This window comes from Scyliorhinus canicula, chromosome 14 (genome assembly GCF_902713615.1).
Source record: "Scyliorhinus canicula chromosome 14, sScyCan1.1, whole genome shotgun sequence".
NCBI classification, from domain to species: domain Eukaryota; kingdom Metazoa; phylum Chordata; class Chondrichthyes; order Carcharhiniformes; family Scyliorhinidae; genus Scyliorhinus; species Scyliorhinus canicula.
Window position 1 is genome coordinate 97,086,248 of NC_052159.1, and position 14,101 is coordinate 97,100,348.

The 14,101-nt window shown below is 40.0% G+C and overlaps 1 protein-coding gene and 1 non-coding gene across 2 annotated transcripts in view; both read left to right on the forward strand.

Moving 5' to 3' along the window:
* The window catches only part of arhgap42a (Rho GTPase activating protein 42a), a 505,650-nt gene extending 495,483 nt beyond the window's left edge, over positions 1–10,167 (forward strand). The window contains exon 24 of the mRNA XM_038818093.1: positions 7,389–10,167. Within this exon, the coding sequence (XP_038674021.1) occupies positions 7,389–7,477 (89 nt within the window). The 3' untranslated portion in view covers positions 7,478–10,167. The remainder of the gene's footprint in view (positions 1–7,388) is intronic.
* Positions 10,168–12,711: 2,544 nt separating this feature from the next.
* On the forward strand, positions 12,712–12,872 carry LOC119977937. Its single transcript, XR_005463333.1, has one exon. It is a non-coding gene; the product is annotated as a U1 spliceosomal RNA (small nuclear RNA).
* Positions 12,873–14,101: the final 1,229 nt, after the last annotated feature.

Sequence of the window (14,101 nt, forward strand, 5' to 3'; positions counted from 1 at the left end):
TGAGCATGTGGCGGGCAAACAGGTTAAAATATCATAAAGTGAGTGACACCAGAGCCCGCGGAAAAGCTGCTTTCCCCGCAGCACATTGTCAATCCTGATAGATATCGGTAACCATGATATGGACCATGATATTTATCTTCCTTATACCGATGGTCAGTGCAAATGCTTCACAAGCGAGAGTCTGTCCATTTGCTGTTGAAAGTGTTTCTCAGTATGGAATTCTAGTGTGGCATTGTCAGTGTAGAACAGCTCCCTGATCAGGACTTGATACACCTTTGTCCTGGATCTCAGGTGATCAAGGCTGAACAATTATCTGCCAGTTCTAATATGTAATTGGACATCCTCTGTAGATGACCTGAAGGCATATGACAGCAGTAAAAAGACATATCATGTCAAAGAGGGTTAATGTCAGCACACAACCTTGTGTGCTGTTGATTCCTTGATTTCGTATTTATTTTACTTTGTAGTTATCCTTTTTGGTCCATGGATCATTAATGGAGACATGACTTTTAAGTGAATCAAAAATGAGGAACTCAAAAATTGAAAAAAATAGTACACTCTGCTATGAAGATTTAGATTTGGAACAGAAGAACTCAGACTTTATGGCACCTGAGAGATTGGAGGGATTCAGTTCGATTTGTTGACTGGTAGTCACTGGATTGGTCGGGGGGAGCGTTTTCTGCCCGGCAACAGATAGTGATTAGGTCATGTCAGGTGGGATTTTCAGAGAATCCAACAGATATTTCCTAGATACTGAGAGGAGTAGCTATGTGTTACTCTCTCTCTCCCAAATGTTTCCTCTCTGCTGTTTCTGAGTCTGCAGAGAATTCGCAACATCTTGATGAGTCTACAGTGAAAACCAGTACAAACTGAAAGCAAAGACATTATCCAACTGGAAGTTTAGACTGAAGAAAAATCTAACTGTAAGACGTCCATGTGAAGCAGACTTTTAAAAAAAAATAATTTAAATTCAAATTTTCACAAAATATCAACAACAAAAAGAAAAAATTTACAAAGAACAGAAAGAATAACTCTTCCCCCCCCCCCCTGTGCATATACAAAGGGAGAGATAAATGAACACCCGTCATTCCCACAAAACAACTGCCCGTCCCTTCAACAGAAAGGACAGAACCCCCCCGCCGTGTAGTAAAAGCAGACTTTTAACCATTTACTTTTAGTATATTTTTTACACCCCTCTTTCCCCTCTGTGTTTGTCTATCTTGTGTGCATGTAGAGGGTGGGGTGAGTTAAAGAGGGGGGGGTTTAGAAATTAGATAGTAGCTCATCAATTGTATTTGTTGCCTTTTTAATTATAATAATTCTTATTAATAAACGTTAATTTACAAACCTGATGACTGTAATTATTGTCAGCCAAAGACTTTGAGTATTTTAAAAATTAAGACTTAATTTCAACTGTGCTGCAACTCTGGGTCAAGTGGGGCTGGAATTGATAGCCCAGGGTGTCATAGCACTTTGTGGATGGCACTGCAGATCTCAAAGGGTTCCAATGTTGTCCCGTCATAGTTGACCTTACCCAGAGAAGATCACACTCAGCAACTTTGGCAAGCAACTTGAATAGACTGCCTTTGCTCACATAGTCGAATGCCTTGGTAAGAATCGATGAAGGCAATACATAATGCCTTGGTTCATGGCATTTCTCTTGCAATTTCCAGACGCAGAAGATCATGTCAATTGTAGATTTTTCAGTTCTGAAACCATGCTGGGAATCAGATGGATGCTAACAACCAGTTTCTGCCAACAAAAACAGCTGTCACAGTGCTGACTGTGATACAGATCATTCTTTGATGACACCAGAGTCAGCATGCAATCCTTGGAAGGTTTTTCCATTCAAAGCAGCAATGCCATCTTTGTATCATTGTCATTCAAACTGATTACCCAGTTAAAAATCAACAGTTCCTCAATTCAATTGAACAGGTGCTCTCCGGCATTATCACACAAGGGGAGGAGCTAAATGAAGCATCAGGACATCATCCATAATATTGGATTTTGAACCTGTAGGAAGCAAGAGTGGAAAAGTGCTGATTGGTGTTTATGACCCCAGTTGATACTACTGGATGGGAGGATTCACGAATGGAACTCTGGCTCAAAATACTTAAAAATGTACACCAGTTTCAAGGATAACACTGGGTGCAAAATATATCTCTTATAATGTTCCATGAGGGTTTCCAAACTCCACTCAGAAGACACGCTTTAGAATCTTCTTTCAATCAATGCTTTCCTTCAGCTATTTTCAGCAAGGGTCTACCTGCAGGATTTCCAACACTCAGTATTCCTTTGTCTTGAATAGTCACAAGCTTTCAAACTTTCACACAATCTCGCAGGTATTCAGTCCCCAACTGAATACTATTGCTCCAAATACTGGAATCAAGACATCAACCTTACAATTGCTTCAGATATCTGGCTTTTCTGCAGCCAATTTCACTTAGTCTGCCCTATCCAGTTCTGTCTTTAACTCAGTGAACCGTACCCTGCACAAATTCTAGTTCCTCCTTGCTCTTTTGACATTCATTTTGCATTCCCTAGTTTGTAGAACTAACTGTCCTTTAGTTTCTCTGTGATTTGCTTTCTTGTCTATTACTGCATTGTTCTGCTCCTGGCAGTGCTAAGAGCTGTTCACTCTCTAGCTTCTAAGCTCCTTCTGCTGTAGGTTCAGCTTAAAATTAAATTTAAAACATTTTTCTAACCTAAAAAGTGGCCCCTGTTGCTCAGCAACAGCTGAATCCTTCTCCAACCTCTTGTTTAATTTTCTTACTATAACCTCTCAAAGCACGACAGAGACAAATTTAGAAATTTAACCAAAATTCCCCCAGACATGTAAACACCTTTGTTTAACATAAATCTAACTACAGTTTTACCCTTTCTAACACAGAAACACTAAATTAAACTCTGTTAACTTTCTTGGGGTGTGGGGGTGGGGTGTGTGGAGAGGTTGCCCTTGTGGTGGGGGTCCCCCTTTTACTGGAGGTCCATGGATGAGGGGTCTCACCTATTATAGATATGCCTGGGGGGGGGGGGGGTCCCCCTATTAAAGGAGGTCTCTGTAGGGATCCCCCTATTATAGGAGTCTCTGTGGAAGGTCCCGCTATTATAGGGGTCCATGTGGGGTGCCCCTATTACAGAGGTCCACGGGGGGGGAGGGGGGGGGGGGGGAGGGGAGGGGCTGGTACAGGAGAAGTGTGCAGGCAGTGGATTGTTGGATGGGGTGGCCCTCGGAATGTGGACCTCGCAGTGGGCCAAGGGGGAATAGTTGCACCCTTGGCCCACCACGCCATCCACCATCCGAGGGCTACGCTGGTAGAGACCATAATTCCCAGTCACAGAGGGCCGGAGGTAGGTTGCCGGGCCCGCTAAATAGATGCGAATGGGTCATGAAGATCAATTTGCATTTATTTACATTCCTCCGCCCCCCCCCCCCCTCCCTCCACCACACATATCGTGGACCTCATTCACACCATCAGCGGGGGCGAGGGGAAGCATCATGTTCGGGCACCGATCCCGATTTTCCCCCATTTCTCCGCCCCATTAGGGAACGCAATCCGGGCTCTCAGGGTGGAGAATCCCACCCATAGGCTGTCACAGCTGCACTACGTGTTTTTAGACTGACAAAGAGCAAAAATGCAATTAGGAAGAACAACTAGAAGTCTTTGTTCTTTAAAGTTTAGTCTCCACATACAGAGCATCTGTGGCTTGCCTCCTTTTTATTTTGAAAGACGCTTAATTTCCATATGTATTTACCATGTATGCCAACTTCTTACTGTAATTTTGTAGATTTCCTTGTGCCTTGTCCCTGCAATGTCCCACCAGCTCTTATAATGGAATTAAGTATAAAGTTCATCAAAAGCTTTATATATGAGAGCGACAGTAGTCCTGTTGGTTCCTTGTGCAGTTGCAAAAGTGTCCCTTATGTTAATTTTCTCTCTTCGCTAAGAAAGAACGCTGCCTTATTTCTTCCTCCTGTGGCATCATACAGTGGAAATCAAAACCAAATGCAGTATTCGGGTCAAGCAAGGTTAGTGAGTGAAAAGTAGTTGAACCGGATGCAGACAGATGGAAGAGGTTGCGGTAATCGACAGGAGAAAGGGGGTTTATGAAGATGTTGAGAAAAAGGACAGAATTGTGAGGACAAAAAAAAGGAACCTGATGCAGAATATTGTGAGGTTGAAAGAAAGCAGATTTAATATTTTAAGTGAATAAAATCAAAATTGAGGTTTGCAAAGTAGCGTAAAAAAGGAAGTTACAAAGAAAAATTAGGTTGTGTATCATAATAAAATATGAATGTGAATTTATTCAGTGGTATCCTTCTCCAGTGCCTCTGTATTAGCAACACCTGCAGCAAGCATAGTAATAGTGTAAGCTGATCCTGAGGAAGGGTGTTTTGAAATTTATGCACGAAATGGAGATAAAGTAGATTTTAATTCACAAGCCTTTACTGGGGAGCAACAGAGCGTAGTCTTTTGGTGTTTCTTTTGATGTGGTATATCTAGGCAAGACTTCCAAAGATATTTAAGTGTGTGTTTGGGATCAGTATAATGGGTCTGTAAATAATACCTATAGCATTTTTAAGGAATGAGTTGCTTTGTTTTGAGTCAATATAATTACAATTCTCTTTGTGCAATTGGTTCCTTTCTTTTACCTACTGTTGTTACTGCAATAATGGACAAGGTTTCACTGGGCCTTCAGGAGGTGGCAGGGACAATAAACTGCGATTGAGATGTGCTGGAAAGTCTCCCGGATGCAGTCCCACCACTGTGGATCCCCACAGCATTATGTATATCCCCCACTCCCTGGCCAGCTGCACAGGGGCTAATTCTCAGCAGCTCCCCAGTAGAGAAACCAAAATCAAACTCTCCCAATGAGGAACCTCAGAATGGAGAAGCCCACTCTTGAATCCTCAGCACCCCTCGGTAGTACTATCTATGCTGCAGAGCTCATGGTCTGCATGGACTATTGGAAGTGAAGAGCAAACCTATTATCTCATTTGAGTGGCAGGCCCGTTGGCAGTCAATTAACAGACCGCCATCGGGAAGATTTCTGCCATGGCCCAGCTGTCCACCTACATGGGTTCAGGACCTGCATTTTGTCTCATTATAGCCCTGCCAAGAAAATCCCAGTTTAGGGCTCCCTATGTAACTTTTACTATTAAACTAGAAATATATGACTAAATTATCACTCAGAACCTCTGTGTAGTCTCATTAAAGCATTTCTGTAGTTCTGTTTCAATGTTCATAAGTTAAGTGAAGATTCCAGCTAGAAAATATACTTGTTACATTCTGATTAGAAGCTCTGTCTCTCAGCTGGAAGGAAGACCGTACTTTTGTATTACATTTGCTAATTTCATGTACAGACGTTTTTCACAGTTGACATCACTTCCATTGAAGATAAACATCTATATTTTGTTCATGTGGCATTTCATCCATTGCTATGTTTTTTTCTGTCACGGGGAGTTTGTTTCATTTGATTTTGAGTCCAGTCAAATACTTTTGAGATTAATACATATCTAATTTTGAATATCATATAAATCTTTCTTCCTCTTGTGCTGTGACATAATTCCAGGATTTCAATGTAGTCACATGTAAACCAAGTGGTTATTTTAATATAACAATGTTATATTAGGCAGCACGGTAGCATGGTGGTTAGCATAAATGCTTCACAGCTCCAGGGTCCCAGGTTCGATTCCCGGCTGGGTCACTGTCTGTGCGGAGTCTGCACGTCCTCCCCGTGTGTGCGTGGGTTTCCTCCGGGTGCTCCGGTTTCCTCCCACAGTCCAAAGATGTGCGGGTTAGGTGGATTGGCCATGCTAAATTGCCCGTAGTGTCCTAAAAAGTAAGGTTAAGGGGGGGGGGGGGGTTGTTGGGTTACGGGTATAGGGTGGATACGTGGGTTTGAGTAGGGTGATCATTGCTCGGCACAACATCGAGGGCCGAAGGGCCTGTTCTGTGCTGTACTGTTCTATGTTCTAATGTAATTTGATAACAACAATAATACAACAAGATGAATTAGAAATGTATGGCTAATTTCACAAAGGCTGTAGTTGTTCAGCCTCAGAAGTATCAGCGTGAAGCCTAATCATATATATATAATATGCCTGTGTACTTTCCAGCAGGATTCACCAGAGAAGGATGGTGATTGGACCTCTAGTCAATTTGTTTCACCCTACCCACCTTCCTTCTGGATTCTGCTAATAATTGTAATGATCTCTGCCAATCTGGCTGAGATCAGATAAAATCTGAAAGGTTCTAGTTCTAATCCCACATTATCGTTCTCATTCAATTGAAAATGAAAAGTCTTAGAAAAATCATGGGAAAACGTGGTACAAAATGCCACCAAGTTTGAAAAGAGCAAGTAATGAAGGCTAGGTAAGCCAAGGTTGTGTTTTTAAAGCCAGCACATTGTCCGAGAAATGGAAGACCAAGGAAAATGAAGAGTTCCTGTTTTGAAATTCTGGAAAATAATGAGTTACCGTAAATGTTAGGACAGGGCGACAGTACTCCATATATGTGGCTGGATTATCCACACCCCATGCCAAAATCATGTTCGGCAATCTGGCGGAGAATCTGTTTTTCCGCACGAAATCGGAACTGGCGCTGGATCCATGATTCTCCGCCCCCGACCAGCCATGGCGTATTTCTAATGTTGTCCTGCCATTTAGGAATCTCACGAGTTTCACAGTCGGGGGAGGGCCAATCGGAGGGCAGGGGGGGAGGGTCATCATTCGAGACTGGGGGCTATGCGTGCGGGCAGTCCGAGTTGGGCGAGCGGCCGATCAGGGGCATTATTTTCGGCAGATAAGGTCCGCGGGCTGAGTCCGCCATGGAGCATAGCGCGGCCGTTGGAGACCCCTGCCGTGCGCATGCGCACCCTCTGACCCGGATGTGCAGGGAGCTGTATAGACAGCTGGAGCTGAGAGCTCCACAACAGCTGCTTGCTAGCCCCCTGCAAGGCAGTGAATCTGTGGCCTTTTGACACCAGTTTTCCTGGCTTAAAAGACCACAGTTTTCCCGACGACATGGGGACATAGTCCCGAAAACAGAGAATCCAGCCCATGGTCCTCAACACCAAACATTGCTTTATGCATTTTTAAAATTCATTTGGTTCTGCTTTTGAGATCAATTCTATTTGTGGGAATACCAATTTTTTTTTCATTATGTATATTTGAATTTTCCTTTGCACACTTCTTTAAACTTTGTTTGATGGTCTAAACTATCATATTGCTTTCCTGTAAATCAGTTACACTGACAGTTAACAAGCTTGTTTTAGAAAAAAAATTTAAGTTGCCTTTAGCTCTGAGATTTAATGGCAATAAAAGTTTATGTTAAAATTCAGTACATTTAATGATGATTAAATCATTTTCATTCTGTTTATTCTAGTACATACATCAGTGGAACCAGGATGGCTACAGGGAACATATGACGGAAAAACTGGACTGATCCCTGCAAATTATGTTGCCTTTCTTTGATAACTGCTGGCAAGACGAGAAAATCTCCATGGTATCCATGGTGAACAAAATGTTACAAACTGAGCAATATTCCAAAACAGATTAACAGATGTCAGGCAGTCAGAAGTGGTGGAATATTTGCGTTTGAAGAATTATATGCCTTTTTATGGTATGGAGTACAGGATTGTGGTTTGAATCAGTAATTGTTTGATTTCACAGAAATTACTAATCTCAGCCATAATTATTGACAGCATTTCATTTTGCAGTATTGAAAATAGTAAAAGTGATCAAATTTAAGTATATATAAATACAACATATATATTTCATAAAGCGGTAGCATTTGTATTTCAAGACTCCCTGTTTTAAGTACTATGGGCTATATCAGAACTGTATGAACAACAGAAGTTGTACCTTGTTGATTTCTGTGTACTTTGTTGAAAAATGTCAGATTGGACGGAGAAAGAAGAAATGTCTACATCTTAAATTATCTCAGCCATCTGACTTGCTTAGCATTATATTCGGCAGAGACTGCATGCCAGAGTGGGGTCTTTAGCCACACCAGGTAATGCTTAACACAGAGTTGAACACCACAGCGCAAACCATCATTTTACAAGATGGAAGACTGTCACATTATCGTAGCTACACAAATTTTGTATTTATACACGTCTGTGATTTGAATCTAGCTGGCATGATTTTCTTTCAGGCAGAATGTCTGATACTTTTCCAAATTATCCCCAAATTGTGTTTTTAATTATAATGAATCAATTAACTTACTTGATCATATTATGAACTGCATTGTATAAACATTTAGATATCCTTGACTTCGTTTTTCACTGTAGACTAGTGTGGGATGTTGATCATTTTTGCTTAGATGCCACTCAAAAAAGCCATTGGAGGCTCAAAAGATTCATTTATCCAAATATGTATTCTGTTACGGTTACTTAAGTCTGGTAACTGGTAGTTGATATCTATTTCAATACTCAAGTAAAATACATAAATATCTAAATTACTGCTGTATTTGGGGAATAGATATGAATTATAAAGTTAACATACTTTGGTTAAAAAAGTAGTCGTGATGCTAAAGCACTTGATGACTAATGATTTTAATGACACCAAAGATTTACGGTAGTAACAAGATACAAACATCCTGTGTTGTTTTGATCTTGAATTATCTGCAAAAAAACCCTATTCTCTCAGTACCTCTAATGTTCTAACAATCCAGTTTTTGTTATGATCTAATTGCTGCATTTAAGAAGAGACCAATGCATTACCTTTCAGGTAATTTCAGTTTCTCTTAGGTCAAAATATTGTTGACATATTTATGTCAATATAAAATATGTATGATTGTTCACAATTGTTCTGCAGATCAAAAAATATTTTATTTCTGCAATTTAAATTTGAAGTATATTTTTGGGGGAGAAATAATTGTGTCCATAAGACTTTAGTGTTTTTGAAACAAAAAGAATTGCCACAGTTTGTGAAAAGGGCAGAGAGAAAATTGTGCTAGCCTTGAGGTCAAACCACACTTTTTACTCTAATTTTATTATTCCAGTACACTGGTGTATTGGTATATTTTTAAAATCTTGATTTTCTTTCCTGAATATATATATCATTCAATGGTTACATTGATAGTTTAAAGTATATATTTTCAAATAGATTAGTTGGTTTAATGTATTTAATTATTAATATCTCACGAAATGCTGAATTCTTTCAGTTCATTCAACAATCTTTGTATAAAATTACCTGATTGTACCTATGGCTTGGTATATAGTTTATACAATTTTACTACTATTTTGAAAGTGTTTGTACTTGTAGTAAAACATATTTTTAAAAAATAAGGCATGTACTTAAAGACTGAAGAATGATAGTATGAACCAGAAATTGACAGTCAGCTGATGTGGGGCCAATTCATATAATTTTGGATAATGTGAATGCTTACACTACATGAAACAATGCACATTAATTTCCATAGTGGTTACAGGATATTTTGTGTTGTAGCACAACGAATTATATTCAGCTACATTGATGTGGGATTATGTAGCAGATTACGTGCTTCACAAATAATGACTACATAAATAATGACTACATTTTATGGCCATCGAATATGTCATTTATAAGTGGTGCAAAAGATTTAGAATGCCATTTTCAATTTCACAAGACATTATTTTCTGATGAGACAAGACTCTGCAATGTTGAGATTTCTATGGGCCCTGGGGAATGTGGCTCACCTCTCATTCCAGGCCCTTTGTTTTAATATGAGGGGAACTTGACGTTGTGATCGCAATTGATCTAATATACTTCAACTGAGGTATGTGGTGCTGAAATGCTGGCATCGATCACCAGAGCGATTATTAAATGATAATATCAACTCTAGGTTTGTAGAGCAGCAGTACAAAAATATGTCTTGGTAAAAATGCATTCACATAGGGTGAAAGAAAAATCACAGGATCTTAAACTAAATCGCTAAGCATATAACTAATTAGTTAAATTTAATGATATAAACTAATGTTGAAAACTGATGTAATGTAAAATGTTTCTTTATTTTCATGTAGCTCAATATTGATGGCATGCCACGTCAGCATTTTAATGGTGCTTGTCACAAATTACAATGTATAAAAGCTATGTTTAAAAACCTTTGTAAAACGTATGAACCACAAAGTTCTCTTATTTATCAGAAATTGATAAAGTTGTTATTTTAGAAACTAAATATAGTGACAGAGGTATATTTGTGCTTTTTAAGCCTTTGATATCCTTGCCAAGGCTTCCTATTAGTGACTGTTACAGAGCTCAATGTGTGATTCTCTGATTTACAGGATGTCTTGAATACACATCATTTTGAGACGGTGTAATTATTTATGTTGCAGTAACTACTTTCACCATGCAGTTAGTAGACATTCTGTTTTATTACATTATTTTAGAGGAAAACGTTACATACACAAAATCAAGTTCATTACTGACATCAAAGTGGTTCAGTCTTAAATGCTGTCTGAATTGGTGTTGCAAGCCTTTCAGATATGTCAAACTCCTGCAAACAGTAACTATTCAAGTAGAAGGCATATTTCAAGCATATGAAAACCACCACACAATTTCAGTTTGTGCCTTTTCATATTTTGAGAAAGCTAAAACAAATGGCTAAATTGACAACCTCTTAATAAAATACTGAAACTAAAATAAAAGACAAAGGAAAGTTATCAAATTAAAATAATATTCCTGGGGCTGACGAAACACTATAGTCCCTGCGGCTGCCATTGGTTGCACAAAGGCTCAAGCATACCGATGGGCACTGCGTGCCCCTCTCCGGGGGTTCCCAAGCGTGGACATAATCATGGAGGAGGGGCAGGTAGCTGGGTTGAATGACCCCCTCAACCAACTGCTTGTCTGGACCTGTTAATGGTCATCTTAGCCAGGCAATGGGCTAACAAGGAGGTCCCATCCATTGCACCAGTAGCCAAAGATCAGAAGCACAAGGTTGAAGTGCAAGCAAACCTTGAGGAGCAGCCCACTCAAATGGTGAAAAAGGGGCTGCAACATGGCACAATATATGTATACATGGTACATGGACTATGTATCTCTTTATATGTGCTCAAGTGAAACCCCAATTAATGACCTCCACTTGCATCCAACTAAACACAGATGTCATATGATTTGCTGCATATAAAATTTTTCTTAGCAAGGTGAGAAAACATTGTGCAGAGGAACAGAAAGTTGATGTGAATTGCACTACATGATAAGCAGTAATTGATCCTTGCAAAGATTTGTGCTTTCAGTTTTTCTTTCACTATTGTGAAAATATGTCCAGTTTTTTATTTTTATTTTCCCCCAAAATGCCTAGATTAGTCACTAGATTAGTTGCCAAATTGTAAATTATGCCAACCCTTAATAGATATTTATACTCTTTTCCAACAGAAACTGGAGTGAGGCTACTGCAACTCATTTCATCAGGATTTTAAAAAAAAGCCATCTGAGAAATTAGATTTTCTGCCACCTGTCTGAGCTGAATTCAAAATTTAGACTATTAAAGAGAAATAACAATTTGAAATTAATTACTTCATATAGCCCTTTTATGGAACCAAATCTCTGTGATGCCCTTTATTAAAAAATGCATGTACATTTTTCCAATGTTTAGTGCTACCTAACGTAGTCTCTTGCTCAAAGTGAAGGGACACAAGTCTTCTCAGAGAAACTCTGTGTCCAAACTGTGAATCTAATTGATTCCAAAAAAATTATTCTGATATGGTAAACAACTATTCATCTATTATTATGAAACTCTAAAATCTCCAGTTATGACTGCATCCTGATACAAACTCCACTTTGCAATCTTTGGAACAGAAGGAGATAATTCACCTCCTGAGCCAGTTCTGTCATTTAGTTAGATCATGGCTGATCTGTACTTCAACATCATTTATCTTATTTTGAAATATATCCCTCTAGAATCCTTGTAATTTTAAACATCTCAAGTTAGACCTGTCTGCAACCACGTTAATCCACATTATCTAAACCCCAGTATAATTCGCATGAATCTATGCTATATTCTTTCCAGTGCCAATATATCCTTCCTGTGACACCTAAAACTGAATACAATAACCCAGATATGGTTTCATCAAGCCTCTTTACCATTGAAGTATAACCTCCTCCAATTTATATTTGTTGTCTGCAGCTTGTTTGTTTCATTGGATTTAAGAGTGATGTGCAAATTGTAAAATAATAATCTGTGAAAATTCCCTAGTCGCCTCACTCCAGCGCCTGTTCGGATGCACTGAGGGAGAATTCAAAATGTCCAAATTACCTAACAGCATGTCTTTGAACATCAGGTTGTGCAGGGCCTGTGTTGCATTGCATGTATGCTTGAATTGGTACCTGGCTGCACATCGGTACAGCTTAGAGGAAACATGTGCCTCCTTTATTTTACAGCTCCCTTAAACTAAAGGGCTAAATTTTCAAACAGATTGAGAAGCTCTCCACCTTTGTGAAAATGGTACTGGAGGCCTGAACCATAAGTAGTCCCTCACCATTTTTTACGGTTGGATCAAACTTTGGACATGTGTGGTTCAGGGAGGTGGCTGCACATGTTAAAGTGCAGCTACCTTCAGCATCATGTGATTTTCACGAAGAGGGAATATGGGACACGACTCGTGCAAATTAGAAATGGTAGGACAAGATTACTTTTGGATAAGGTCTCAGGATACCTTTGGGAGAGTTAAGCTGTCCTTTGGGAGAGGTTGTGTCCTTTTGGGTTGTTAAAAGTAGACATGGGTATACTTACTTGGCAAGGGTGAAACCATGATCAAGAATGTGGTTTGCCCAGGACGAGGCTAGCCCATTGCTTCGGGTGTGCTGACGCCTACGATGTCCCCAAATGGGAATACTCGACTGCAAAACTTGTGGTAGTGGGGGACTGCGTTTGCGCTCTCCTCTGATTTATAAATCAAAGTAGAGAGAAAAAAAGTAGACATGGGTATGCATTAAAAAACCTCTTCCCCTTTAAATATTTGATAAATATTTAGATCTGCAGTGTTGAAGAAAATTAGTACTTGCTATTTCACTCTGTTGACATAAATCTGAGGCTTACCATTATAGGTTGAGTGCTGCATGACTGATTTTACACCCTTTCATTATCACAGTAGGGTGTGTCAAGTCACAGTAAAAGCTACACATGCTTATAAAGTCTCTGAAGTGGGACTATGAATATAAATGCTTGTTCTTATAAATAATTAAAGGATGTTAAATGTAGTGAATGTCTTTTTATCAATGACTATTATTTTTTACATAGTGAGTTAATCAATATACATTTCTGAACATTATTTAATCTCAGCATGCATCCTGTGGATACTGGGTGTATTGGCCTGGAGCGTGTAAAGATAAAGGCTGGTTGATGGGGACATGGGTTGGCACTAGAAATATAGGAACAGGAGTAGGCCATTCAGCCTGTGCAGCCTTTTCTGCCATTCAATGGGATTATGGGTGATCAGAAACTTCAATGCTTTTTACCCACACTACCTCCATAACCCTTTATGTTATTGTTGATCAGAATTCTATCAATCTCTAGCTTAAACATACTCGATGACTGCGCTTCCAGAGCCTTCTCAGGTAGGGAATTCCAAAGATTAACAACCGTTTGTGTAAAGAAATTTCTTCTCATCTTGGCTTATGCGGCTTTCCCCTAATTTTGAAATTGTGCCCCTAGGTTAGTGTGGCTATAAAAGGCTAAGGGGTGGATGGATGGATGGATATAGAGTACCACTGGAGAGGATGAAGGATAATGGGGTGTTGATGAGGAACATTGAATACTATGGGTGCGATTCTCCGCACTCATGACGGTGCGGAGAATAGTGGGGGTCGTAAATTTTTACGGCCACGCTAGTCTGACGCCCTCCCGCTATTCCCCCACCCCCCCCCCCCCCCCACGCCCGCCTCCCGACACGAATCGCTGCCTGCCGTTTTTTTACGGCGAGCAGCGATTCTCAGCTGGCCGATGGGCCGAAGTCCAAGCCCTTTACGACCGTTTTAAGGAACATCAAACACACCTGGTCTAACCGTTCGTAAAAACGGCCGTAAAGTTCGGATCTTGGGAACCATGGCACCGATTGGCACGGCTGTACCACGGCCGTGCCAAGGGTGCCATGGGCCCGCGATCGGTGGGCACCG